The 25,278-nt window shown below is 48.4% G+C and overlaps 1 protein-coding gene across 2 annotated transcripts in view; it reads right to left on the bottom strand.

Moving 5' to 3' along the window:
* Positions 1 to 22,408: 22,408 nt before the first annotated feature.
* Positions 22,409 to 25,278, bottom strand: part of Slc28a1 (solute carrier family 28 member 1) — a 39,359-nt gene continuing 36,489 nt past the window's right edge. For both annotated transcript variants that reach the window (XM_075952506.1, XM_075952507.1), the window contains 4 exons: positions 24,526 to 24,607; positions 23,346 to 23,444; positions 23,131 to 23,242; positions 22,409 to 22,807 (listed from right to left, as the gene is read on the bottom strand). In XM_075952506.1, coding sequence (XP_075808621.1) covers positions 22,735 to 22,807; positions 23,131 to 23,242; positions 23,346 to 23,444; positions 24,526 to 24,607 — 366 coding nt within the window. In that variant the 3' untranslated portion in view covers positions 22,409 to 22,734. The remainder of the gene's footprint in view (positions 22,808 to 23,130; positions 23,243 to 23,345; positions 23,445 to 24,525; positions 24,608 to 25,278) is intronic.

Here is a 25,278-nt window from a genome sequence, read left to right as displayed (position 1 = left end):
AAACTAATTAGTTGGGGCTGTTTACCTGTCCCCAGAAATGTTCTACTTGACATCTAAAGCCACCAGACAGATTCCTGGATACTCTTCACGTGTGCCACCTTGTGATTCGATGCGTTCTCTTTTCCAAGACGGAAAATGAGGCTCAGCCAGGGGAAAGGATGGCGCACTCCAGTCTTTGCCCGAGCTCCTCGTACACAATGCTGGAGAGCATTGCTAAACAACGCTTATTTCTATATTTCTTATTATAGCCTGATTTCTAAACAATGCTTCGCTTTCTCCTCCACCTACTGCTTCTCTGAGCTGCAGGCAAGCTAGCAATGAACCGAACGTGATCCTCCGTCATGTTCCGTCCTGGCCCTGTATGTGTGTGCCCTTGGGACCCAGCTCGGAAGGGGGCAGGGCACAGCCTTCCCAGCTCATAATTACCCCGCTGACCAGCCACGGTGCTGCCAGGAGCTCGCGGCCACCCAGCAACTGTGCCCCAGCTGCAGCTGATGTGGAAGATCAGAAGGGGATGAGTTCAAAAGGCGTCTCTGCCTTTGGAAAGGTGGACATTTGCCAGTGCCCACACGCAGGCAACGGAGGCCCCGGGAATCCTGATTTTTCTGCCCTAACTTTTGGTAGGAGACCAGACTTTGTGTACCTTCAACATTCTTCTGGCTCACACTCCCAGCCTTGCAGAGTTTCTTTGTGGCTTAGCCATTCAAGCAGCAGCAGGGTCAGGGAGGAATTTGCCCAACCTCGGAGTTAAGCAGGGAGTCTCACAAGGGAGAGGCCTGAGAAGGACCGTGAGCCTGTGCTGAGGCCCAGCCACAGCCAGCCCCAGTGGCAGGCAGAGGTGTCGGTCATACCATGAGTTAAGCGCTTTCTAATTATGACTGCTTACATATGTGAAAGCGTGTATAAATGTAGCAAGAGCAACAAAAACCCAGAGACGGATCTTCAACCCGAAGATCAGAAAAAGCAAAGCAGCCAAGCCACTAGAGAGCTCTTTCCTCTGTGAAATCTTCAGACTGAAAACAAAATCAGGGCCCTGTCTTATCCCACCTTATATTCCTCTCTAGTGCTGGGATTAAAGGTGTGTACCATGACCGCCTGTCTCAACAGATTAGTCTTAGAAAAAAAAACCATTGTTTCTAGGAACGCCCTGTCTACAGCCCCTTTTTAAGGTGACTTTGTTTGACACAATTATAACATTTGACATTTTAATTTTTTTTCTCAAACCTCTGGAAATCACCTCTCCTATCCATGCATCACCATGGTCCTGAGATTCAATATTAATTGTATCTCTAATCCATTCCTCCAAAGATGCTGACCTTGCCTTTAGTGGCCTAATTATCCTTTTGCATAAAGAACTGGCATTTTCAAAAGTCAGAATTTCAATTATTATTTGTCTAGATTCTGAATTTGGTATCAATTTGTTTACCGCTGAAGTCAATCTTTGTAAAATCCGTAAAGGCTTCCTTTCTAAAGGCCCTGTATAACTGTAGTAAGTGACTCAATTTTCTTTCTTATTTCTCCAGTTCTGTCCCAAGCATTCAAAGCTGCTGCACGGCATAAAGCCAGAATGTAACTATCATATACAGATTGCCTTTCTACATAGCATAATTTCCTTCTCCAAGAACTTGATCTTGAGAGATTTTCATACCTCTAGTTTTCTTCTCTGAACCGGGTACTCCATTGTAATTATGGACGAGGCCCTAAAACACCTTTAACCAACTCTATCCAATCTTTAGGGATAATTCTGTTACAAACTGACCATGAGTTTAACATTTGCTTCACAAAAGGTGAATGCATGTCATAGGGGACCATTGCTTCCTTAATCTCCTTAAATCTAACATTGGCACAGGAGTCCAGTTAGCTGTAAGAGAGCCTCTGCCATTTGGCAATTCCTGCAAGGTTACTGGATATATTAAGGTTGGTTGTCTGAAAATCTTAGACTGTTTCTCTCTATTCTTACAATGCAACACTGAAATTGGCTCTCCATTAAATTCCTCTGTTTAGATTTGAATATCTCTGTGATCTGTTTTATTAGGATTTTTCCTAAGGCCTGTATCTTAGCACTCAGATTAACCAATTTTTTCAGTGATAAGACAAAAATGATAAAACTGATAATGTTTACAATTGACATTACATAAATCCCATCTAAATTAGATATCCTCTCATTTCATCATTCCATTGTCAAACTGCCTAGCATAAACAGAGACCCAAATTCCTCCATTGTAATGGTTTCTCCCAGTTTTTAATGTGGGAAAAAAAAACTCTCTTTTAACTAATTCCTCCCTTTAAAAAATCCCCAGTTGTCTTACCAAATCTACCTACAATAGTGATGAATGAAGACGTGAGACTTGTGGCTGCTGCATAGAAGAGTAAAGGCCTGACTGGATTTCCAGGCAGCACCTAGTTCAGCAGCAGCCTGAGAAGGGGGTTCAGTGAGAACCGGCAACCCATGGTGGGGAGAGAGACAGAGAGAGAACTGTCTTAAACATGCACAGGGGAGTGTTCAGAAAAAACACAGGTGGTGGTGTGGGCAGGGGTGGGGGGTGGGGTGGGGGTTGCTGCCTGAAGGCAGAACCAGCCAGTTTAGCTAGGGTGGGTGAATCCTGTAGCGTTTGGAGCCCAGGTGCTCCTGGAGTTTGGGTGGCAGCTGGAAACTGTTTCAGAGAGGCTACAACAGGAAAATCCCAAACTCACTCAGAAGCTTGGGAAAAAAAGAAAAGAAAGCCTAGCCAGGAGAGGCTGGAGCCCTACACAGAGATCTGACCTGTGCTGGTGGCTAAAAAGTCACAGAGAAATAAATGGCTTTTTCATGAATTCATACCCCAAACGTTGGGCACCAATTGTAGCACGAATAATAAAAACCCAGAGACAGATATCGGGGTTCAATCTGAAGATCAGAAAAACAAAGCAGCTAAATCACTAGAGAGTTCTTACCTCTATGAAATCTTCAGACTGAAAAAAAAAAGCGAGTCCCTGTCTTATCCCACCTTATATTCCTCTCTAGTGCTGGGATTAAAGGCGTGCACCACCATCACCTGGCCTATAAGGCAAGCTAGTGTGGCTGCTGGGATTAAAGGTGTGTGCCACCACTGCCCGGCCTGTATGACTGACTAGTGTGGCTGTTTTGTGTTCTGATCTTCAGATAATAATCTTTATTTATTAAAATACAAATGAAATAATATCACTACATATAAAATACTCCTTTTCCTCACAGTGCTTGCTCTTAAACCCTAAAAGACAGGGTTCTGTTTGCGAGGTTCAGGCTAGGAGGCCCCTTTCCCTTGTCTCTTAAGAAGGCAGACAGTCTGGGATTCCCCCACTGATCTGTTAGGGGCTTAGTGTCTATGTCAAACGGAACCCATATTCAGCTACTTTAGTAAGAGAAGGAACTTTCCAGAAGGAAGTATCAGGATACCAAGGGCTACATGTGTTGCTATACAGAGGACTTCTGAGAATTCTGAACATCTGCACCAGATGTTCAGCAGCTATCACGGTCGTGAATGTGGTAGTCCACAAGATGGGTAGGGCACAGAAGGCCTGTGGCTTTCACCCCGTCCTCTCCCTCTCCCACGCTCTGGTGGAAGCAGCCACCGCATGACAGAGACACGGGTATAGAAACTGAAGCTTCCTACCAAGATTTGCAGTGAACCAAGATTTGCAGTAATGGAAGCCCCTGAGGCTGTGTACTTCAGAAACCCCCTTATTAAGCTAAGCTAGGACTGTAACGCTGATCCCCTGCACTAGACAGCGGCATGTAATCCCTGCACTTAGAAGGGGAATCAGGAGAATCGTGAGTTCAAAGACATCCTCAGCTACATAATGAGCTTGAGGCTAGCCTGGGCTACATGAGACCCTGTTCGGAGATGGAGGGAGGGGAGAGAGGGAGAGGAGAGGAGGAGGGAAAGAGAGGGAGGAGGAGGGAGGGAGAGAGAGAGAGAGAGAGAGAGAGAGAGAGAGCGCTTCTTCTTGGTCTATGCTAGTTGCTAGTTGCTCTGGGTCCTCACCCTCATTTGGTATGTGCTATTTGGACCTCCTGCCACATGACACCAGGGCCAATAGGAAGTGCTGCCTCCCAGGCTCACTGAACTCCGCCTCCCTTCAGCACAGACCTCTGACCCCAGACTCATGCCCAGATCTGGCAGCCCTCCCCTCCCTACCCCCATGCACACTCATCCATAAACCCAAGAGCTCTTGAGTTTCCCAGGTGCACCTGGGCCCAGTATTTCCAGGAACAGGGACGCTTTGTTAGAAAGAACAGCCCCTTGGGGCATGATGTAACACCCCTGGGTCTTGTAGGTTCCCCACTGGAGTGGCTCGGAGAGAAGTTCCCATAGCAGCAAGACTTATACCCTACCGCTGCCAGCTACGCTGTCTGGTACCAGGTCTCTTAGGGAGTTAGGCTTATGCAACTGTTTCTAGGATTTAACTTCCTCTTTCTCTCTGGACTTTGTGTCCATCATTTTGCCATTTGTCTGGTGCTTTGTGTGTAGTTCAGACATAAACAATCAGGAAGTAGCTGAGTTGCTGGGAAGGAAATGTCAGAGCCCTTGCCATCCCTTTAAGAGCCAGAAACTTTTTTTTAAATTTTTTTATTTTTATTTATTTATTATGTATATAGTGCTGGCATCAGATCTCATAATAGATGGTTGTGAGCCACCATGTAGTTACTGGGAATTGAACTCAGGACCTCTGTAAGAACAGTCAGTGCTCTAACCTCTGAACCATCTCTCCAGCCCAAGAGCCCGGAACTTTGAAATTACATTACAGCAAACATTCTGCCCAGTGTTCAACACAGCAGCTAAACCTTTGGCCAGGTGAAGGCAGAAACCAAACCATAATGTCAGCCCCAAGATGCCCTGGAGTGCAGTCCCTCAAGGTAACACTGTAAAAGAGTTATAATTTCAAGACTAACACCTTCTCCCCAAACATACCTAACTCAAAGCATAACAAGGCAAATCCCAGCACTCAAGTAACCCAGCACCCAAGTATACAGCACCCCAACATCCTAGTACCTGAACACCCCAGCATTCAAACACCCCAGTACCCCAACACCCAAGCACCCCAGCACCCCATCATCCAAGCATACCAGCACCCTAGCATTCAAACACCCCAGCACTCCAATACCCAAGCACCCCAGCATCCAAGCACCCCAGCATCCAAGCAGCCCAGTATCCCAGGATCAGAGCACCCAAGCACCCCAGCACCCAACCTGGGCAGGATTTAATGACACTTCTGTGTGAACCAGGAACCATGACAGCAACTTGTGGTAGACACTCTGAATGACAGAAGCTTCCACAGGCTTAGTTTTATATAGATAAGCAACGTAATTGGAGATCTGCATAGAAACAATCAGAATGAACGATACTCACATATACTTGTGTACCACACCCACAGAGACCGTGACACGTGGCTTCCACTTCGTGGAGCCCAGATAGTGTCTAGCACATGCCCAGTTTAGCCAGAAGAGATGAATGTGACCAAGTCAGCTGATTTGCCCAGGAATGAACAACTTCCCAGCCTTCAGGCCTTTCTGTGCTAAAACCAACAAAGTCCCAGGCAAAGTGGAACAAGTTGGTCACCCTCGAGAAGGACGTGGTTCCCCGACCTGGAGTCCTCCTAGAGATGTGGGAATTCCAGAGGAGGACACAAACTCCTTGCTGAAGTCCAACCTCTGAAGGTGGACCACACAGGCCTTTCTTTCCGACCCTGCCTAGAAGCAGAGGCCGGAAGCTTCTCCTTTCGTTTCCAGCTAGAGTCGCTCTCTATCCTTCCTTCTCCGGTGGCAAAATCTCACTCCCTCTTGCTGCTCTCAAAGACCACACTTTGGTCTTTCTCCCTCGGGGACACCTCATAGAACATAGAGTCGGGGTTGTTACTGAAGTCAGAAAGATTCACCAATTGTGGTTTCTGGCCACAGAAAATAAGCAAGGAAAGGAAATACCTAGGGATTGACTCCGCTGACAAGAGCTGGGGGAAGAAGAATTAGGAAGCATTTGAGAACCAGTTAGTGTCTCCATAAGTCATCTTGCCTCTGCCATGGGACGAAGGAAGTGTCTCGTAATGTCACAGGATCTGTAGTCAACTCATACACTTCCTGGCACTCTCACCCGTCAAAGTCACCTGGTGGCCTTGGGACTTTCTCACCCCAGGCGTCTTCCCGGAGTAGCAGACTGTGGTCAACTTTCACTGTCAAAGCCATGCAATCTCACGAACAACCTAAGTCAGCCAGGGTGGCTGCGACTGTGTTGGACACCTTACCTTTGTCCTTGGATTCAGAAGGAGGGTAGCGCAGCATCTTTGGGAGCCATGCTGGTCTTTGAAGCGGATTCGGTTGATGATGCAGAACATGGCCTTGCACTGATTAAGCTGAGAAAATCCTCCTGCTTTACCAGAGCCCATGTGGCAGCACCTTTGAAGGTAGTAGTCCCCCCAATTTAGAGGGGAGGCTCAGAGTTCATGTTCTTACCCAATGATATACAGAAGCAAGTAAGACTGGAGCTCACCTCTGTCAGGTCCCAAAGAAAGTCCATTCCCCCAAATTCCAAAGGTGGAGGGATGAATGGCTGTGGTGGTGCCTATTAGCATACTAAAGCAAGTGCTGGCCTGGTTCTTCTCACCTCCTCCCCTACCCTAATATCCCTCCTGCTCATGGGCTTCCCACCCCCAGCGACTCAATGAAGGGATTACTTTTATTGTTCTATTATTAAATAAACCTCAGAAGTCAGCTATTGGGGTATAAACCTGATAGATCCACAGAGCAACCGAGACCCTATCTCTCCATCTTCCCAGATGGAAAAGGCCATCGAGTCTTTCTAAGCCCCTCCCTATTCCTTCCTGGGTCTCTCTAGTCTAATCTGGATAGGCCAAAAGCTCTATGGTTAATTATGGCCCGCGGAATGTTGACTCTGCCCTCTGATTCAAGGTTTAACTTTATTGGCAGCCTTGGAGTGTCAGAGTGAGATCCAAGTATCCCACAACTCATTCTCCCTGTAACCCTGCTATATTGGCTATTTTCTCTCTGTGTCTCTCTCTGCTCTGCTCCTCATGGCCAGGTCCAGTTTGTTGTCCACGCCCAGTCTACTTTCTTCCTCTGCTCTGGACTCCTCCAGATGCCCCTGGATGTTCTCTCTGTCATATCTACAATAAAAACCTTCCCTTAACCATACCATGAAGTGGCCAGGCCATCAGTTCATACAACCTAGCTCCATCTGGCTCTGAACCTCATTCCCTCCCCCTCTCTTCTATTCCTGCAAGGGAGATTCTGGGCCTGCCAGTTTAACAGCAAATCAAACATAAACATTTAGCCTAAATATTGTCTCTCAACACCCCACTTTAAAAAAAGATTAAAGACAAAAATTCATAAACCAGTAAAGGCAAAGAGAAGAAGAGCTGATGGTGCAGGTTAGACGCGGTAACACTCTGAGAGATGGAAAGAGCCGGGAGGAGGCAGAGCTGAGAAAGCCGAACGCCGCAGCTCCGAAATGGAGGTAACTGTTGCTGCTTACTGCCCAAGGAATGCTAGAAACAGCTCAGCTGAGAGCACACACCCCCCCATGCCAGGTAACTGCCTGGCTCTGTCTTCCTGTCTCCAGCAGGAAACTGCAGTGTCTTTCCTGTAGGGGTGGAAGCAGAGATGCCTGGCGGTGGCGGAGAGGACTGTGCGTTCTTTTTTTTTTTTTTTTTTTTTTTTTTTAGATTTATTTCTTTATTATGTATACAACGTTCTGCCTCCATGTATGCCCACACGCCAGAGGAGGGCGCCAGATCTCATTACAGATGGTTGTGAGCCACCATGTGGTTTCTGGGATTTGAACTCAGGACCTCTGGAAGAGCAGCCAGCGCTCTTAACCACTGAGCCATCTCTCCAGCCCCGGACTGTGCGTTCTTGAGAGGGCTCCAGGCAGAGGTGACGGACCCTGCAGGCCACTACATCCTCCTTCCAATGCATTTCAAGAGCCGGGGTGACAGCTAGGCATCAGACCTCAAGGGAATCAGCTATATAGTAGGGGACAGAAGGCCCTTGGAGGACTGTTTCTGTTTCCTATGCAAGGGATTAATAATCAATGCTTGAGGCTGGCAAGATGCCTCAACAGGTAAAGGTGCTTGCTGCCACGTTCAGTCCCTAGGGTCCACATGGTAGAAGGAAGAAACCAACCCCTAATGTTGTCCTCTGACATCTGTGCGTGTGCCTGTACTGCACTAGTGTGTGAGTGTATATGCTCACACACACGTGCACACACACGCGCGCACACACACACAAATAAATGTAATACATTTTAAAGAGTCCGAAATCTCTCCTCCCTAAGTTTCCACTCAAGTGGAAGACTCTTCCGCTGAAGAAACAAAAGAACCCTACAAAAGACACCTATAGGTGTTGGCATCAGGGGGACCCCTCCTCTCTGGTGAAAGGAATGGTCCCAGCCCAATTACCCTGATAGGGAGATTCACTAGTAACTAGTCACTGAACCTTACCCTTCTCCATGCTGCACCCCCCAGGACCCCAACAACCCCCAGGGACGCATTGTTGGATATATACAAAACCAAAATGTCACTGCACATTTGAAGAAGGTGCCCAGCATGAAGAGCTGATGAAATCAAACCAATTAAACAAAAGAGTAGTGGAGGGGAAGGCCACAAAGACTGAGGCTGGAGGATTGCTTTCTGCGAGCAAACATTTTTTTGTTTGTTTTGTTTTTGGTTTTCGAGACAGGGTCTCTTTGTGTAGCCTTGACTGCCTTGGAACTCGCTCTGTAGACGAGACTGGCCTCGAACTCACAGAGATCTGCCTGCCTCTGCCTCCCAAGTACAGGCTTATAGCCGCCACCGCCTAGCTATAAGCAAGCATTTTTGTTTGCCTTGCAGTGCTAGGATGGAGTCTAAGCCCTCATGCATTCGATATGGTGCACGTATCTTATTTAACTTGGTAATTTTTATTTGTATAACTAAGTTAGGATCTGGGCCTTGTGGCTGTGCTGAAGAAATGTTTAATTACAAAATTGAACATTTAATTACAAATGTTTAATTACAAAATCTACATGCAAAGTCCTTGCACCTTGGCTCTTGCCCTCAGGATGGAGCAAACTTGTTTGTAAACTAGTATCTCACAGGGCAAGGCATGGCTTAATGGCTGCTGATCTCTATGACCTGGAGTGACAGGGCAGGGCACAGCCTGCTCTTCTCATAAGGAAGACAATGAATGACCTGTGACCCCATTCTAACTAGTGACACCCTCTAGCATGGTCAAAGCTACCGAACCAAACTTCTGCAAACTCATTCCTGCTTTAGCGGACTGGCGAACTGTTCGCTAGCTTCTTCCATACCCCGCAGTCACAGACCCTAACCTCTGGCTTCTGTTCATACCCTAGGGCCACACTCTGGCTCAGGGCAGTTGCTGTGAAAATGAAGGCACAAACACAGCAGATTAGAGCTCTCTGCCCTCCAGGCACTGCCCAAGAGCAGCTCCCTTGGAAGTAGCACGCTTTGATACAGTGTGTTTCTTCTCTAATTGAGCCCACTGGCAAAAAAAAAAAAAAAAAGTAAAAAGAAAATTGGGTGAGAGCCGGGCTGTGGTGGCGCACGCTGTTAATCCCAGCACTTGGGAAGCAGAGGCAGGTGGGTCTCTGAGTTCAAGGCCAGCCTGGTCTACCCATCCAGGACAGCCAGACCAGTTACACAGAGAAACCCTGTCTTGAAAAACAAACAAAACAAAACAAAGCTGGGTGAGAATAAAAACAAGTGCTTCCTCTAAAAGTACAACAGGATCTTAGTAAGACAGGCAGGCGTCTCAAGAAATAAAAGCCAAACTCACCGCGCAAATGAGGAAGTTAAGGACAGTCCCCCCCCCCCACGAACAGATTCCTTCCTCCACCAAGGCAGTCCTCACATCAAACTCAGCTTCAGGCCCAGAGGTGGGAACCCTCTCCTTGTTTTTAGATGGTTTCACACACCATAGCCTGCACAATAGAGAGTTTAAACTGGCCTGCGGACTCAGCTTCCTGAGTGCCGGGGTTGCGGGCATGAACTTCCACGTCAGGCTCCGATTTCCGCTCCTAAAGCACTTCTGTCTTTCCAGGAAAGAAAAAGAAACTGTGCAGGGGAAACCATCTTGACGTCAGCTGGAGCTGAGCGGCCCGAACAGTCTGAGGGAGGCTCTCTCACCTGGGGACCACACTCATTTGTTTGCCCAGGCTGAGTCATTGTACGCCAGGTATTTCCTGGAGTCTGCAGCTTCGGGTGCGGCAAGGAGCAGCCCTGATCTGTGGACAGCACCTGTCTTACGTGCGAAGGAGAAATGAGGAGTCCTACCTTGCAAAGACAGGAAAGGTGTTTGTGTGGAGTCGGACAACAGAATGACTGTGTGGGGATTTGAACCCTGTTCCAAACAGTTCTCGGGGAGCTGTCTTTCTCTTTGTTGTTCTCGTGGCTCTGAACGTAATTTGCACGGGCTGGCAGGTGGGAGGGATTCTTGAGGGAACTGAGCCTCTCCTCCTGGTGACATCTTGCTGATCCCTGCCAGGAGATGACAGATATTTGATTGGTTGCCTGGTGAGCTTCTCTGTTGCTCTGGTTAACTCTTCTAACCAAAAGCAACTTGGGGAGGAAAGAGTTTATTTCATCTTAGACTTTCCAGGAACCTGGAAAGAGACCACAGAGGAACGCTGCTGAGGGGCTTCTCTTCCAATGTCCTCCGCGAAAGCTGTATTCTCAAGCATGGAGTAAGGACCTCCCTATGCTGGTCTCTCCTCTTTCTCCAGGCCTTGAGTCTCCCTTGGGGGCTCGGGGAAGGGTGGCTCAGCAATTCATTCACCGCTCTTGCAGGGGACTTGAGTTTTCAGTGCCCAGAAACCAGATCAGGTGACTCAAAGTGCCCATAGCACCAGCGCCAGTGGACTCAAAGCCCTCTTCTGGCATTTGCAGGCACATGCCTCCATGTTCCCATATCCGTACACAGACACACATACATGCATAATCGGAATCAAGAATAAAACTGTTCCACATCGTCATCAGAACTTGTCCAAAGTGACAGTCACCTCTGGGAGCTTAAAGTGACGACCAGGTAAATTAGGTATTGGTTATGGTCTGGAATGGTAGCCAAGCCAGCAGAACATCCTGATATATAAGGTTCCATCCACTCCATTCCTGCACCGTCGTATCTCCAGCCCCCTGTATAAGCTAAGCCGGAACTTTATCCTACAGTGATAGTCCTTCCTGAGTTTCCCCTTCAACATGCAAGCCCCCAGGGTTGAGAATTTCAGAAGCTATCCCAGCCTCTCAACCTGCACCCTTCCTAAGAAGCCAACTCTTTTGAGAACCCTGCTAAGGCTGTATCCAGTCGTTAGCCCCATTACATCATCTTGGTTACACCCATGAGGCCATCTTTACCACGCTATGCCCTGGCTTCATCCTCATGTGCTCGTGACTCATAGGCTGCCTGCATTGGGACGCAGGACAGCTAAAATCACATTGTCCATGCGTTGCTTGAGGAAGAATTGAAAGAACTAAAGATCCCTGCCTCAGAGAAGGGAAACCTGGATGGTCACCCTCTTTAAATGGTTGGAGGGGACTCAGCGACGAGATGGCTAAGCTCTGCCTGCTGCCATGCCTGATGACTTGATGTCCCTGGGATCCACGTGGTGGAAGGAGACGACCATCTCCTACAAGTTGTCTTCTGGCCTCCACGTGTGCCTTACACACACCCTCACACACAGGCAAGTAACAGGAAATTTTAAAAATTTAAATGAAAAAAATTATACAAAACAGATTAATGAACAAACTTTTACTTTGGGAACTAGATAAAAAGAACATTAGTTACAGCCAGGAGATGAAACTCCCTCTTGAGAAAACCAGAACAGCAAGACAGATCAAAACAGAACATTTCTTGATGAGAAATCAAAACCCCAGAATGTCTTAAGACGCAGAGTTCTCCAGTGTGGAACGGGCTGCGCCTAGAGGGGCTTGTCTCTGATGGGATTCAAGGAAAGACTAGGTAGCCCTGTGGTTCCCAGCAGCACAAGGGACGACTAATCAAGCAAATGCTCTAAGCAATGCCCTTCCCATTACAAAGTCTTCTCCCATTTACCCAGCTTAAAGGGAATTTCTGTAGAGACTTCAGCCTTCCAGGTTAGATAGAAAGGGAGAATTTGTCTCAAAAACAAAACCTAAGCAACAATTCGGCTCTCCTCACCCTCAAAGCAAAGCTGAGCAAGTGAACTGCAGGAAGGATGGAGTGAGCTCAGCTCACAGACAGCCCCCGTGCAGCAGGATAGGGGTGAGCTCAGCTCACAGACAGCCCCCGTGCAGCAGGATAGGGTGAGCTCAGCTCACAGACAGCCCCTGCAGCAGGATAGGGGTGAGCTCAGCTCACAGACAGCCCCCGTGCAGCAGGATAGGGGTGAGCTCAGCTTACAGACAGCCCCCCATGCAGCAGGATAGGGGTGAGCTCAGCTCACAGATAGCCCCCGTGCAGCAGGATAGGGGTGAGCTCAGCTCACAGACAGCCCCGTGGTGGTGACTCAGCTCCCAGCTCTGCCTCTGGGTTTTATAATTCATATTCTTTTTCACAAATCTGAAAGGCCATTGGCAAAAATATGGATTTGGCTCTTCCTGGGTCAGGCGTTCAGTCCTGCTCCATCAGTGAATCACTCCTAGGAGTGGAGTCTTACCATTAACATACAAAACAAAACCAAAAACAAAGTGTGGTGACAGACACCCTCCATGTCACGGGTGTAAAATTTCTCAGAAATACTTGGAGGCAAGGGAGGGGGTGTGGTCACCCTCAAAATGATGTTTAAGGTCCTGTCTAAAAACTTGGGGCTCACTAGTTGTGACTCATGGGTAATGTCATGCCGATGATGTTTGCCACATGGTTGGAAAGAGGTCAGATCTCACTCATATTCGGCTGAAGGCAGAGTCAGTGAGGGGAAGCAGAGGTGAGAACAGGGCTCTAGGAAGAAGGACAGAAAGACCCCGATGCTGACCCGGAGTATCACTGTCAGGGGCAGAGATACTCCAGGCTAAATTACAAGTTGTCCACACTGGGGTTCCCTTCCACAACTCTTTTTTTTTTTAATGGACTTTTAGGAGCTGGGAATGGTGACACACAGCTGCAAACCCAGCACTCAGGAAGGCAAGACAAAAGGATTGAGTTTGAAGTCTGGACTGGACAGTGAGAGTCTCTCAAGCATATAAAATAGAGGCCAGCAAGATGGCTCAGCAGGTCTAAAAACTGGCCACCATGCCCGAGGACCTGAGTTTGATGTATGGGACCCACACCGTAGAAGGAAAGAACCGATTGACTTCAGCAAGATGCCCTCTGACCTTCAGGCACCTGCACCCATACACGTGCACATACAAAACAAAATGTCAAAAAAGATTCAGTAAAGCAAGCTTTTACATTTTATTTTTTTTTTTTAAAGATTTATTTATTATGTATATAGTGTTCTGTCTGTCTGTATGCTTGCTGGCCAGAAGAGGGCACCAGATCTCATTACAGATGGCTGTGAGCCACCATGTGGTTGCTGGGAATTGAACTCAGGACCTCTGGAAGAACAGTCAGTGCTCTTAACCTCTGAGCCATCTCTCCAGCCCAAGCTTTTACATTTTAGACGTTTATATTGACAGAAAGGTTTTGGAAATAATCCAGAGTTCCCATGCGCCCCACACCCAGTTTCCCCCATTGTTAGTGTCAGGCTCTACTATGTCCTGGACTGCATTTTATGCCTCCAAGGTGATCATGTCAGAGCGGGGCCTTTGGGAGGTGGTCACGTAATTTATGGAGGCAGATGCTCCATAAATGGGTTGATGTCCTTATAAGAGGCCTGAGCCAGGCGGTGGTGGCGCACGCCTTTAATCCCAGCACTCGGGAGGCAGAGGCAGGCAGATCTCTGTGAGTTCGAGGCCAGCCTGGTCTACAAGAGCTTATAAGAGGCCTGAGTTAGACTCTGGCTTTTTCTACCATGCAAGGACACAGCAGGATGCTGGATCTGATCTTGGATTTCAGTCTCCAGAACGGTGAGAGAAAACTGAGCCATGCGGTTTGTGTTTGTTTTGTTATGGTGTCCCAAGGAGAACGAGACCGTGTGGTTCATTGGAACAACGATGCTCTGAGAGCCAAACTCCATATTTGATTTGGACTTCATTATTTCCCGGATGTTCAGGTCCTTGTGGTCATAGATAAGCACTAGAGGAAACAGACAGGCTTGTCCTTTCAAAGGGAGGGATGCATAACCTGTTATCTGCCCCAAAACCGAGGCGACCAATAGTGTGGTGACCTTTGCACTATCCTTCCACAGACTCTTGTTGTGAGCTTGTCAGTCTATAGAACCCATCTTATAGAAGGAATCACGTGGATTTTTTTTTTTTTTTTTTTTTGGTTTTTCGAGACAGGGTTTCTCTGTGGCTTTGGAGCCTGTCCTGGAACTAGCTCTTGTAGACCAGGCTGGTCTCAAACTCACAGAGATCCACTTGCCTCTGCCTCCCAAGCACTGGAATTAAAGGTGTGTGCCACCACTACCTGGCTACATCTTAAACTTTACTGTGCACATGGGATTGAGTTAATTATCACCAGGAAATCTTTCACCAAATTGCGCTGTGCTTAAACATGCCTAAAATGAACTTCTCAGAGTCAGTCTCCTGAAATTTGAACCAACACTGGCTACTTGGTCGAACCTCCCTTTGATCACTGCTATGTTGGTCGCAGGGACCCCCCCTACACTGAGGTCCTTTTTCTTCCCAAGATGTTCATATCCATCTCCTGAGGCTGCCTTAACTGAGTGCCATAAAGTTGTTGGCCTACAACAGAGATTTATCCTCAGGGGTCTGGAGCGCAGATGTTGGCAGCTGTGTCTGTCAGGCCCAGCTAAGCTCCATAGGGAAGGGAGGCTCCTTCTCCACCCGCAGCTCCTGCTGGCTCCGTCCTTCCCAGTTTGTAGGAGCAGGACTCTCATCTCCTTCAATTTTCACATGGCTTTCTTCTGTGTGCATCTCTGGGTCTGAGAGTCTCAGATGTCCCTGTCCTTCTTCTTCTACCTGCCATCCCCTGTCATACCGAAATCCAGGACGATCTCATCCTGGATCCCTAATTTACACCTGCAGGACCAATGCGTTAGTCAGTTTCCTGTCACGATGACAGCACCGTCTGGGATAACCCACTTGTTAGGAACAAGGCCTCCTTTGGACCATGGCTGTAGAGGTTTTGGTCTGTGGTCATTTGGCTCTGTTGTTTAGGTCAATGCAAGGTGATCAGGAAGCAAAGAAGAGAAACAGAAAGGAAGTAGGGTTCTGATCTCTTCTCCAGGGAAATATCTCCCCAAGGAACTACCTTCTTTCCACTAGGCCCATCCTCAGCATCTCCCAGCCTGGGGACCAAGCCTCTAACACATCACCTTTGGGGGATACTCTAGACTGGAACTACAGCACTCTGCTTCCAAATAAGGGTGAGCTCATAGCTGCTGGGGATTAGGGCTTGAGCTCTGGCGGTGGGGTGGGGGAAGAACACAATTTAACCACTACAATATCACACTTAGTCACCCCCGTCTCCTTAGGTTCCACTGGGCAGGTTTTCCTTGTGGGCGAAGGCTCTGACAATTCTGTGGCATCGTGGTTAAATACTTTGTAGAGTATGTCATGGTTTGAGTTTGTTCAATGTTTTCCCTGTGTTTAGACTTGAGGTTCTAGGTTGAGGGAGCGAGACCACAGAGGAGAAGGGTCATTCTCAGCCCCGCTCCCAGAGTGGGTGCCACCAGGCCCCTCTCTGCTGGTGTTAACCATACCTAGGAGGCCTCTCTCCTGCAAACTTCCTTTCTTACTTCCTCTATCTCCACTCTGTGCTCTGTGGAACCACATCTCTAAGTGTCTCCCACGCTTAAAGAGACGGCAGTCAAGCTACTGTCCCCAGGAGACATGTTTGTATAAATGATTCAGATGTCTCCCATTGTCTTTGAAATTCTGCTCGGTTTTCTCGCATGAAAGGGGCTGTAGCTCAGTTAGCAGGAGTGCTTGCCTCACAGCCACAGAGCCAGGGATCCCCAGAACCACAGACATACAAATGTTGTAGCCTAAGCTGGGCATATGCCTCTAATCCCAGCACTCAGGAGGCAAAGGCAGGCAGATCTCTGTGAGTTCAAGGCCGCCTGGTCTACAGAACAAATTCCAGCTCAACCAGAGCTGTTACACAGAGAAATCCTGTCTTGAAAACAGCAATAACAACAACAAAATAGATAGCCCTTGATATAAATGAATTCAAACAACCCATTTGATATTATTTCTTCTTTGTAATGGAGAAACAGTCTCAAAAAAATAAATAAGTGTGCCCGGGCTGGAGCGATATCTTAGCAGTTAAGAGCACTGGCTGGTCTTCCAGAAGAACAGGGTTTGAGTCCCAGCACCCACCTGGTGGCTCACAGTCATCTGTAACTCCAGTTCCAGGGGATCCAATGCCGTCTTCTGGACCCTGCAGACACCAGGCACTCAAGTGGAGCACAGACATACATTCAGACACCATACACATAAAATTAATTAAAAACAAAATTAGAGTATGAGCTGGGTGGTAGTGGTGGTGGTGCACGCACGCCTTTAATCCCAACACTTGGGAGGCAGAGGCAGGCGGGTCTTCAGGATGGTCAGAGCTACACAGAGAAACCTTGTCTCAAATCAACAACAAGAAAAAGCTTGGCATTGGCTCAAGGCCTAGTGGCACACATCTGTAAACCAAGCACTTGGGAGGGAGGTGGAGGCAACTCCCTCCTCTCTAAGGAAGAATCCAGTCCTTTGGCTTCCTGTAGGGTCTGGGCCCTGCTGTTCCCATGAGCTCTGCTCAGAGTCGGGTGCATAACAGGCGCTGTGCACAGGGTTCTATCCCGTCAGCTCTTGTGATGAAGCCCTGGCTCCCAGTGTGATGGATTTTGGGCTTGTCGATGGTCATTAGGTTCAGATGAGATCATGAGGGTGGGGCTCCTCTGTCTTACTTACATCAGTCTCCATTACAAACACTATGACCAGGGTGGTTTATATACAACAGGAATTCATTTCACACAGGTTTTGAGACTGGAAGGTGCCAGCACTGCTGAATTCTCATAAGGACCCCACTCTGGCTCACAGAATGCTAACTTCTGACCCTAATCTCACAACAAGGGGAGTCTATTTTATGAGGGTTCCACCCTCATGACTTTATCACCTCCTAAGGCCCCATCTCCTAATGTCACCTCAGAGGTTACAATGTCAACATATCTATAGGACACACAATTCATTGGTGTGGCATAGACAGATCACCTACGTGGACCCCTTCTTTTGTAGGAAGCCCCCTTTTTAGGTTGCCTGTAATTTCTAGATTCTTTGCTAAAATTCCACATCCTTGGTGGCAAGTTTTAGTTGTTGTTTTATTTTTTATTTTTGCACTGAGGTAAAACATTTTTTTTCTTCTGAAATGGAACTTTGAACTACTTGGTGGTGGGCTCTTGTAGCAGTGAGCCTTCTAGAAGGGTGAGAGAAGAGCTGAGATCGATTAGCAATGCCTGTCCTGTCTGTTGGAGGGGCAGGTGGAGGCACCTGTGCCACCCTGGCTTAAAAGATGTTATCTATTTTTCGTTTGGTTTTGTTGTTGTTGTTCTGGTTTTTTGAGACAGGAACTTGTGTAGCCTAGGCTGGCATTTAACTCATTATATACCCGAATTCCTGACCTTTCTGCTTCCTGCTCCCAAAAGCTGGTATCATAGGCACAGACCGTCATACTCTGCCGAGAAGCTTTTGCCTAGAATGCCGTGAAACACGGACAGTGGGTGCCAACAATCATGACTCCTCTAAGCAATACATACGTGTAGCCCCATCCTTAAGGGACACCTAGCTTCTGTGAGTGCCAGATGACAAAAGCCCACTGCTCTGTGACCATGAAGCCCTGAATCCTGTGCTCAAGCCCAGATCAGATCAGCAGTGCTGTCTCCACAAAGGACTCTCAGTGAATTGTTACTCATTTCCACAAACCTACGTCCAGCACCATGCTCGTTACTTTGGGAGAAAACCAGAAACACTGTGAAGCCCATGTCCAAGGAATTGCCATTTCCTCAGGAACATCACTCGCCATGTAGTGAGCCCAGAACATCAGGACAAGGACAGTTAGACCCCTCAGAGAAGTGAGAAAGGGGTGGAGGTTTGACCTTGGAAGGCAGCTGTGCACACAACTTCAGCGGAGTCCCGCTAATAGTTCAAGGGCTGTGGGAGGAGGGTTTTGGAGTTAGAAAAGGCCAGGGCCATAGCCACGGGGTACAAGAGTCAAGCTAAGCTTCCACACTGCATAGCTAAGGCTGCAGAGGACTGGGACTCAGGTCTGCTAGGGGGCCTACAGGGTAAGGAAGGTGCCCTTGGAACAAAAATACATGGCCAAGACAACAGGACCCAGATCATTGTGGTAGAGCCAGTAGCTGCCACACAGGGCTCCAAGTTCCCTCTGCCTCAGGCAAGTACAGTCTGTACTGGGAAGGAGGTTGGAGGTGGCAGGTAGAGGTGAAGAAGCAGGTGCATGAAGGTCCCTGAAGCCAATGAATATTGAGAGAGGAGCCTAGAAAGGAGGGACAGGGGAGGGTGCACCTGAGACGAACTGCAGAAGCAAGGGCAGGTGTTCCAGGCTGCTCTTCCTGCTGTGAGAAGACACTGCCAAGATCAGCGTGGGGAAGAAAGGGTTTGCTTGGTTTACATGTCCCAAACACAGTCCATGGTTGATGGGTCCAGCCAGAACCCAAGGCAGGAGCTGTAGCAAAGGCCATGGAGGAATTCTGCTTATTTGCTTGTTCATCTTGTATTTTTATACAGCCCAAGACTGCTTGCCTAGGGCTGGTGCTGCCCACAGTGGGCTTAGCCCTTCCATATCAGTTAGCAATCAAGAAAATGCCCTAAAGACATTCCCACAGACTAATCTGATGATAATTCCTCGGCTGAGGTTCTTGTCCCTGGTTACTCTAAATTGTGTCAAGTTGATAAAGACCAGTCAACACAAATGACCCCTGGTCAACCTGACACATAAATACATCACTATTAAGCCAGAACCTTTAAGGTTTTTTTGTTTCCAAGATCTCATGCAAATATTACGATAAAAAAAAAAGTGTGGTCCAACTTTTAAAAGTCCCACATTCTTTTTCTGATTTTTTTATTCATTTTACATACAAACCACAGTCCCCCTCTCTCCCCTAAGTTCCAAAATCTTTAAAAAATTCTATCACTTAAAAGTTCAATATCTCTTTAAAATAAACTTGGGGCTGGAGAGATGGCTCAGAGGTTAAAAGTACTCGCTGTTCTTATAGAGGACCTAGGTTCCCAGCATCCACAGCTGTCTCTAACTCCAGTTACAAAGGATCTGACACCCTCTTCTGACCTCTGAGGGCACCAGACACATTCATAGTACACATAATACATGCACATAAACACTGGTACACGTAAGATAAAAATAAATTATTTTAAACACAACCAAAGTCAAAGCCAGTAAAATGGCTCCATGGATAAAGAGCTTGGCATGTAGGTCTGATGACCTGAGTTCAATCCCTGGAACACACATAAAGGTGAAAGGAGAAAACAGACTGCACAAGGTTGTCTGTTGGTAGGCATACACATGTGCACACACACACACACACTGTAGTAAATATGTGTGCCCACAAACATACACCTTACACACAAATGCAATAAAAATAAACAAATTTAAATATTCTAAGTCTCTTAACTGCAGATTCCTATAAAATCCAAAATAAATTATATACTTTCTTGTTCCAAAAGGAAGAACCAGGGCACAATCACAACCATATCAAACTCAACAGTTTGCAAATCTCTGGGACTCACTCATGATCTTCTGGGCTCCAAAGGGTTTGAGGGTCCCATTTTCCCAGCTCCGCCATTTCTAACACGCACAGCTAGTCTCATAGACTCAGGCCAGCTCCACTCCATCCCTACTGCTGTTCTGGGTGGTCATCCCACAGTCCTGGCATCTCCCATATGCTGGGGTCTTCACTGCAGCTGAGGCCACACCTATGCCAGTGTCCTCTCCTGGAATCTTCAGGAGCGCTGACCCTGGCACATGGTGCTGTGCCTCAGCTTCTCTCCATGACCCCTGCAGTCCTAGAGTTGCCACTGGAACTGAGAGCACCTTCACCAATGGTCCCTCCTAGTTCTACACCGTGCCAAGCCTCAGGGACTCCTTGCTGTTCTCCATGACCCCTTCAGGCCTTCAATACCAGTACGACGTGCCAGTCTCTTTCAGGTTGCCATATTCTGCTGCCAGCTTGATGCATGGCCTTGACATGCCAGCAGGCCACCCTTTCTGTATGCTGATCTTGAGGAAATGCTTCCCAGAAGATTTTTGCCTCAATAATTCTGGGTTCATGTTAATCACAGCTAATTTCTCATGCCAGCTCACCAGCATTGATTGTCCCAATAAACTAAAGGTTTCACTTCCATGGACTCAAAATTTCATACAAGTAGCCTTGCTAGTCTTTGAGGGGCTCTGAAGCTTCATAAGCCAGCTCTCCATCATCTGCATTTCTCTCAGGATTCTTGTCTTCCAAGTTCCCACAGAACAGCCCATTAAGTTTTAAGCACTCAAAAAATGTTTCCAAAGTCCCAAGGGCATCCACAATCCTCTCCAAAACCCATAAAACTCTTCTCTCCGGTCCCAATCTCATGAGTTTCCTTTCACCGCTGTGATAAAACTGACCAAAACCAGCTCAGGAGGAAAGAATTTATTTGATTTACATATCTCAAGCATAGGCCATTACCTATGGAAGCTGAGGCAGGAGCTGAAGTAGGGACCACAGAGGAACGAGGCTTACAGACTTGTTCAAGTCTTGTTCAGTTTGGTTTCAAATACAACCCAGGACCACCTGCCTAGGGGTAGCACCGCCCATAGTGGGCTGGGCCCTCCCATATCAACACAAAATCAGGAGAATGATCCACAGACTTGCCCACAGGCCAGCGGAGGCATAGACTAACCAGCTCAGGGGTCTTTGGATATTTGGAAACAAACATCAAAACCTGACCTAATGGGCTCAGGGCAGGGCATGAGGAAAAGAAGCAGGAAGGAGCTATCTAGTTACCCAGCAGAGTGCTGCCAACACTGGTGGCCTCGCAGAGAAGTAAACACATCACTGCTGACAGAACTTTCTAATGCCCTGGGTTTAAAGCCTGCCTCTCTTTCTTTCCAACTATGTTTCATTGGGCAAGTTACTTAACCTCTCTGGGGCTCTGACTTGCCAACTAGGAATAACAATAGTGCCAACCTCACAGGATTGGCGCAAGGACTTAAAGAAAACCCTATAAAGCACTGAGAGTCCTGCCTGATCCCAGTCTGTGCGAGCATTTGCCAGTACCACAATGAGGGAAAATAAAGCAATTACTCTGAGGTATTTGCCCAACTGTATTCTGTGACACCTTCAAAAAGATACTCCCTTCAAGAAAAGTTCCCGGAGCTGAGAGTGGTGGTACCCGCCTTTAATCCCAGCATTCAGGAGACAGGTGGGGGTAATTAAGCAAGTTCGAGGCCAGCTTGATCTATACAGTGAGTTCCAGGACAACCAGGGCTGCACAGTAAGAACCTGTCACAAACAAACAGACAAGCAAAAAAGAACAAAACAAAGAAACTTCTTGGGCTGACAGATGGCTCCTCAGGTAAAGAGCCTGCCATGCAAGTCTGAAGACAAGACTCGAGTTTGATCCTCAGAATCCATAACATACAAAGGTGGAAGGAAAAGACCAACTCTCAAAGGTTGCTCTCTGGTCTCCCGTGTGTGCGGTGGCATGTGCACACACACACACACACACACACACACACACACACAAATAATAAAGTTTTAAAATTATATATTATTATTATTATTGGTTTTCCAAGATAGGTTTCTCTGTGTACCCTTGACTCTCCTGAAACTCTCTGTGGGACCAGCCTGGCCTCAAACTCAGAGCTCCACCTGCCTCTGCCTCCTGAGTGCTGGGATTAAAGGTGTGCACCACCACTGCCCGACTGCATTTTGTTATTTTTAGTCGGGAGGGTGTGGGGGCATTGCCATAGCACACACGTCGCGGTCAGAGGACAACACGCCTAAGTCATTCTCTTTTACTACGGGAATCAGTTCCATCGAGTTTAGCAGCAGATGCCTTTACCAGCTGAGGCCTCTTGACAGCTCAAATAACAAGTTCTTAAGGGTCGGGTATGGTGGGCACACCTGTACTGGACAGCAGGAGGATCGGGATTCCCAGCTACAGAATGAGCTACATGAGACCCCACCTAAAAACCAAAACAAACTAACCCTGTCTAACTTTATTTAGCTCAGCGCTCCAAACTTAGTGGGTCTCGGGACCCTGGGACCATCGCACCTGCTGCAGTGTTGTCTCACAGGACGCGGGTTTGGAAAGCGCTCTGGGAACTGAAGTCTGAGGCTTGGGAGGGAGCAGGGAGGAGGCCTGGGGCAGGTGCACATGAGGACACTAAGAAAAGAGGGGTAGAGAGTACCTGAATGTTAGCCCACAGAGCACACGGGAGCAGAAGAAACATCGGGAACTCACACTTGAAGAGGCAGGGCATGGAGGAGCAGTGATGTGACCGGGAGTGGGGGTGGGGCTGGGGGTGAGGGGGGTGAGGGAGGGTTCATTTGCTGGCACTCTTGCCCGGTTGTAGACTGGAAGTACTGATGAGTCCCACGGCCTCCTTGAGGACAGACACTTCCCGGGCTGAATGACCCCTGAGGGTAGGAAGATGTTCAGTTCCAGCTATGTGCAGATCGTGCGATTGTAAAACCGACAGCAGTTGTCCAGGGCCTCTGGGCCGAACTCCAAGCTGGTGCTGAGAAGAAAGCGAAAGCCACAGTAGGACATCCAGGCCACTTCTGCGGCAGTTCATAGACTGTGCAGCCCTGAAAAAGTCGCTCCATATCTCTGGTCCACCTTTCCACCACAGCCTTGGTCTTTAAGCCTTCATTCCCTGCTCCCGCCCACGCCCCACGCACTCCACCCCGCCACTCCCGCCGGTCACAACAGCTGCAGCCCGAACAGTCCTCCTACCCCGCCCCCTAGTGCCGAAAGCACGAAAGCACGGAGGCTGCTTCAGTCTTGGGCTCTGTGACTGGAAAGCCCAGATTAGCCATCACCCACAGCCCAGGCGCTCACCCCTGGAAGACCTGGCCACAGCACTGGTACACCTCAAAGCTGCTGCTGCTGAGGGTCTCGTTCAGAAGAGATACACAGTCCACCTCGAGCCCTCTGGGCACGTAGAGGATCCCTGTGTAGGGAAACAGCTTGAAGGCGTGGCCCTGTCGCCCACCCTGTCCTCCTAGTAGAAACCGGAAGCAGGGTTCTGAGCCAGGTGGACCCGCAGCACTCACCTGCTACACAGGCATTCACCAGGGACACAAAGCCCCCGGTGATCAGTGCCCTGACAACAATCTGGGAGAAGTCACTCCTCCGCTGGGGCACCAGAGAGCCTGCAGAGGGGCAAGAGAGCCAAGGAAGCCACCCACCCCACCCCTCTGCCCACCTCCTGAAGCTCTGGCACCGTCCTCCTCTGCTGAGTAGAAGAGGGCAGATGTGGCCCTTCATTGTCCCCTGACCTATCAAGAAGCTTTCAATAATGTCCAATTCAAGCCGGGCGATGGTGGCGCACGCCTTTAATCCCAGCACTCGGGAGGCAGAGGCAGGCGGATCTCTGTGAGTTCGAGACCAGCCTGGTCTACAGAGCTAGTTCCCAGGACAGGCTCCAAAGCCACAGAGAAACCCTGTCTCGAAAAACAAAAATAATAATGTCCCCTTCACCCCATGCACTGTAGCAGGAGGAGGGAAAGAAGTTGGTTTCTCTTTCTCTTTTTATGAGACAGGGTCTCACACAGCCCAGACTGGCCTTGAACTCCTGATCTTCCTGGCTCCCCAATGTAGAGATTTCAGGCATGAGCCACTGTACCCCACTGATCTGGTACTGGAGGTTAAACACAGTCTCCAGCATGCAAAGTAAGCACTCTAGCAACTGAGCGACATCACCAGCCCTTGGGTATGTATGTTGTCGTTTGTTTTGTTTTGTGACAAGGTTTCATACAGCTGAGGCTGGGTTTGAAGTCATGATTCTCCAGTTTCAGCCTCCTGAATGCTGGGATTATAGATGTATGCTACCATGCCCAGCTAGGAAGATGGGTTTGGGGTGTGGCAGCATACTGACTAAACACAGGCCCAGCCATTCCCTGATGATCACTTCACTTCTCCAACGCAAAGTTTTACTGTCTCTAAGCCAGGCCAACTGCACCCTGAAGGCAGCTGTGCCCATCTGAGCTGAGCCACACTCATGAGAGGCCTTCCTCTCCCAGGCTGTGAGGGCACGGTGTGAAGCAGAGATGAGCCAGAAGACTCACACTGAGAGGGAAGAAAGTGGGGGAGCAGGAAGGGGCCAGGGTGAGGGTGTCCGTCATCGACCTATACCCTTCCTCCCTTTACACTGCCCACTGTCCCCATCAACCCTTTCCAGCCACCCCTTATGAGTCCTCCTGGCTCCTGGCTGCTTCAAGGCCAGGGACTCACCCAAGCCTCCGAGCATGATGCCGATGGAGCTCAAGTTGGAGAATCCGCAGAGGGCGTACGTCGTCAGGACTTCTGCTCTAACCTGGAAATACAGATTACAAAGAGGCCTCACCCCAGGTGATGAAGCCTCCCTAGTCCTTTAAAAAAAAAAAGATTTATTTATTTTATGTTTATGCATGCTCTTTTTGCATGTACACCTTTGTGCCAGGAGAGGGCCTCAGATCCCATTACAGATGGTTGTGAGCCACCAGGTGGGTGCTGGGAATTGAACTCAGGACCTCTGGAAGTGCAGCCAGTGCTCTTAGCCACTGAACCATCTCTCCCTCCCTAATTTTAATTCACTCAATTCCTTTATGGCCTTGGGGCCCTTCAGGAGGCTCCTTTGCTAGTCTCATTCTCCCACTTTAAGGGAGCTCACACTTTACTGCCTCAAAGACCCAACCCCTCTCTCAGCTGTCCTTCGGCCTGTGTCCTAAGTGCCCACCTTTGGTTTGGGAGACAGGGCTTCAAATAGTCTTAAACTGGTCTCAAGATAATTATAACTGAGGATGACCTTGAACTCCTAACCAACATACACTACCACGCCCAGTTTGTATGGTGCTGGGGATGGAACCCTGGGCTTTGTGTATGGCCAGGCAAGCATTCTACCAACTGAGCTACACCCTCAGCCCCCAAGCTTGCTCTGAAGTACAGACTTCCAACGCTGCTGCTTTCTTTCCAGTGGTGACAGCAGTGAGCCCGATGAGGCGGCGT

Source organism: Microtus pennsylvanicus, chromosome 18 (genome assembly GCF_037038515.1).
Source record: "Microtus pennsylvanicus isolate mMicPen1 chromosome 18, mMicPen1.hap1, whole genome shotgun sequence".
Taxonomy (NCBI): Eukaryota; Metazoa; Chordata; class Mammalia; order Rodentia; family Cricetidae; genus Microtus; species Microtus pennsylvanicus.
This window is presented reverse-complemented; position numbering and strand designations above follow the sequence as displayed.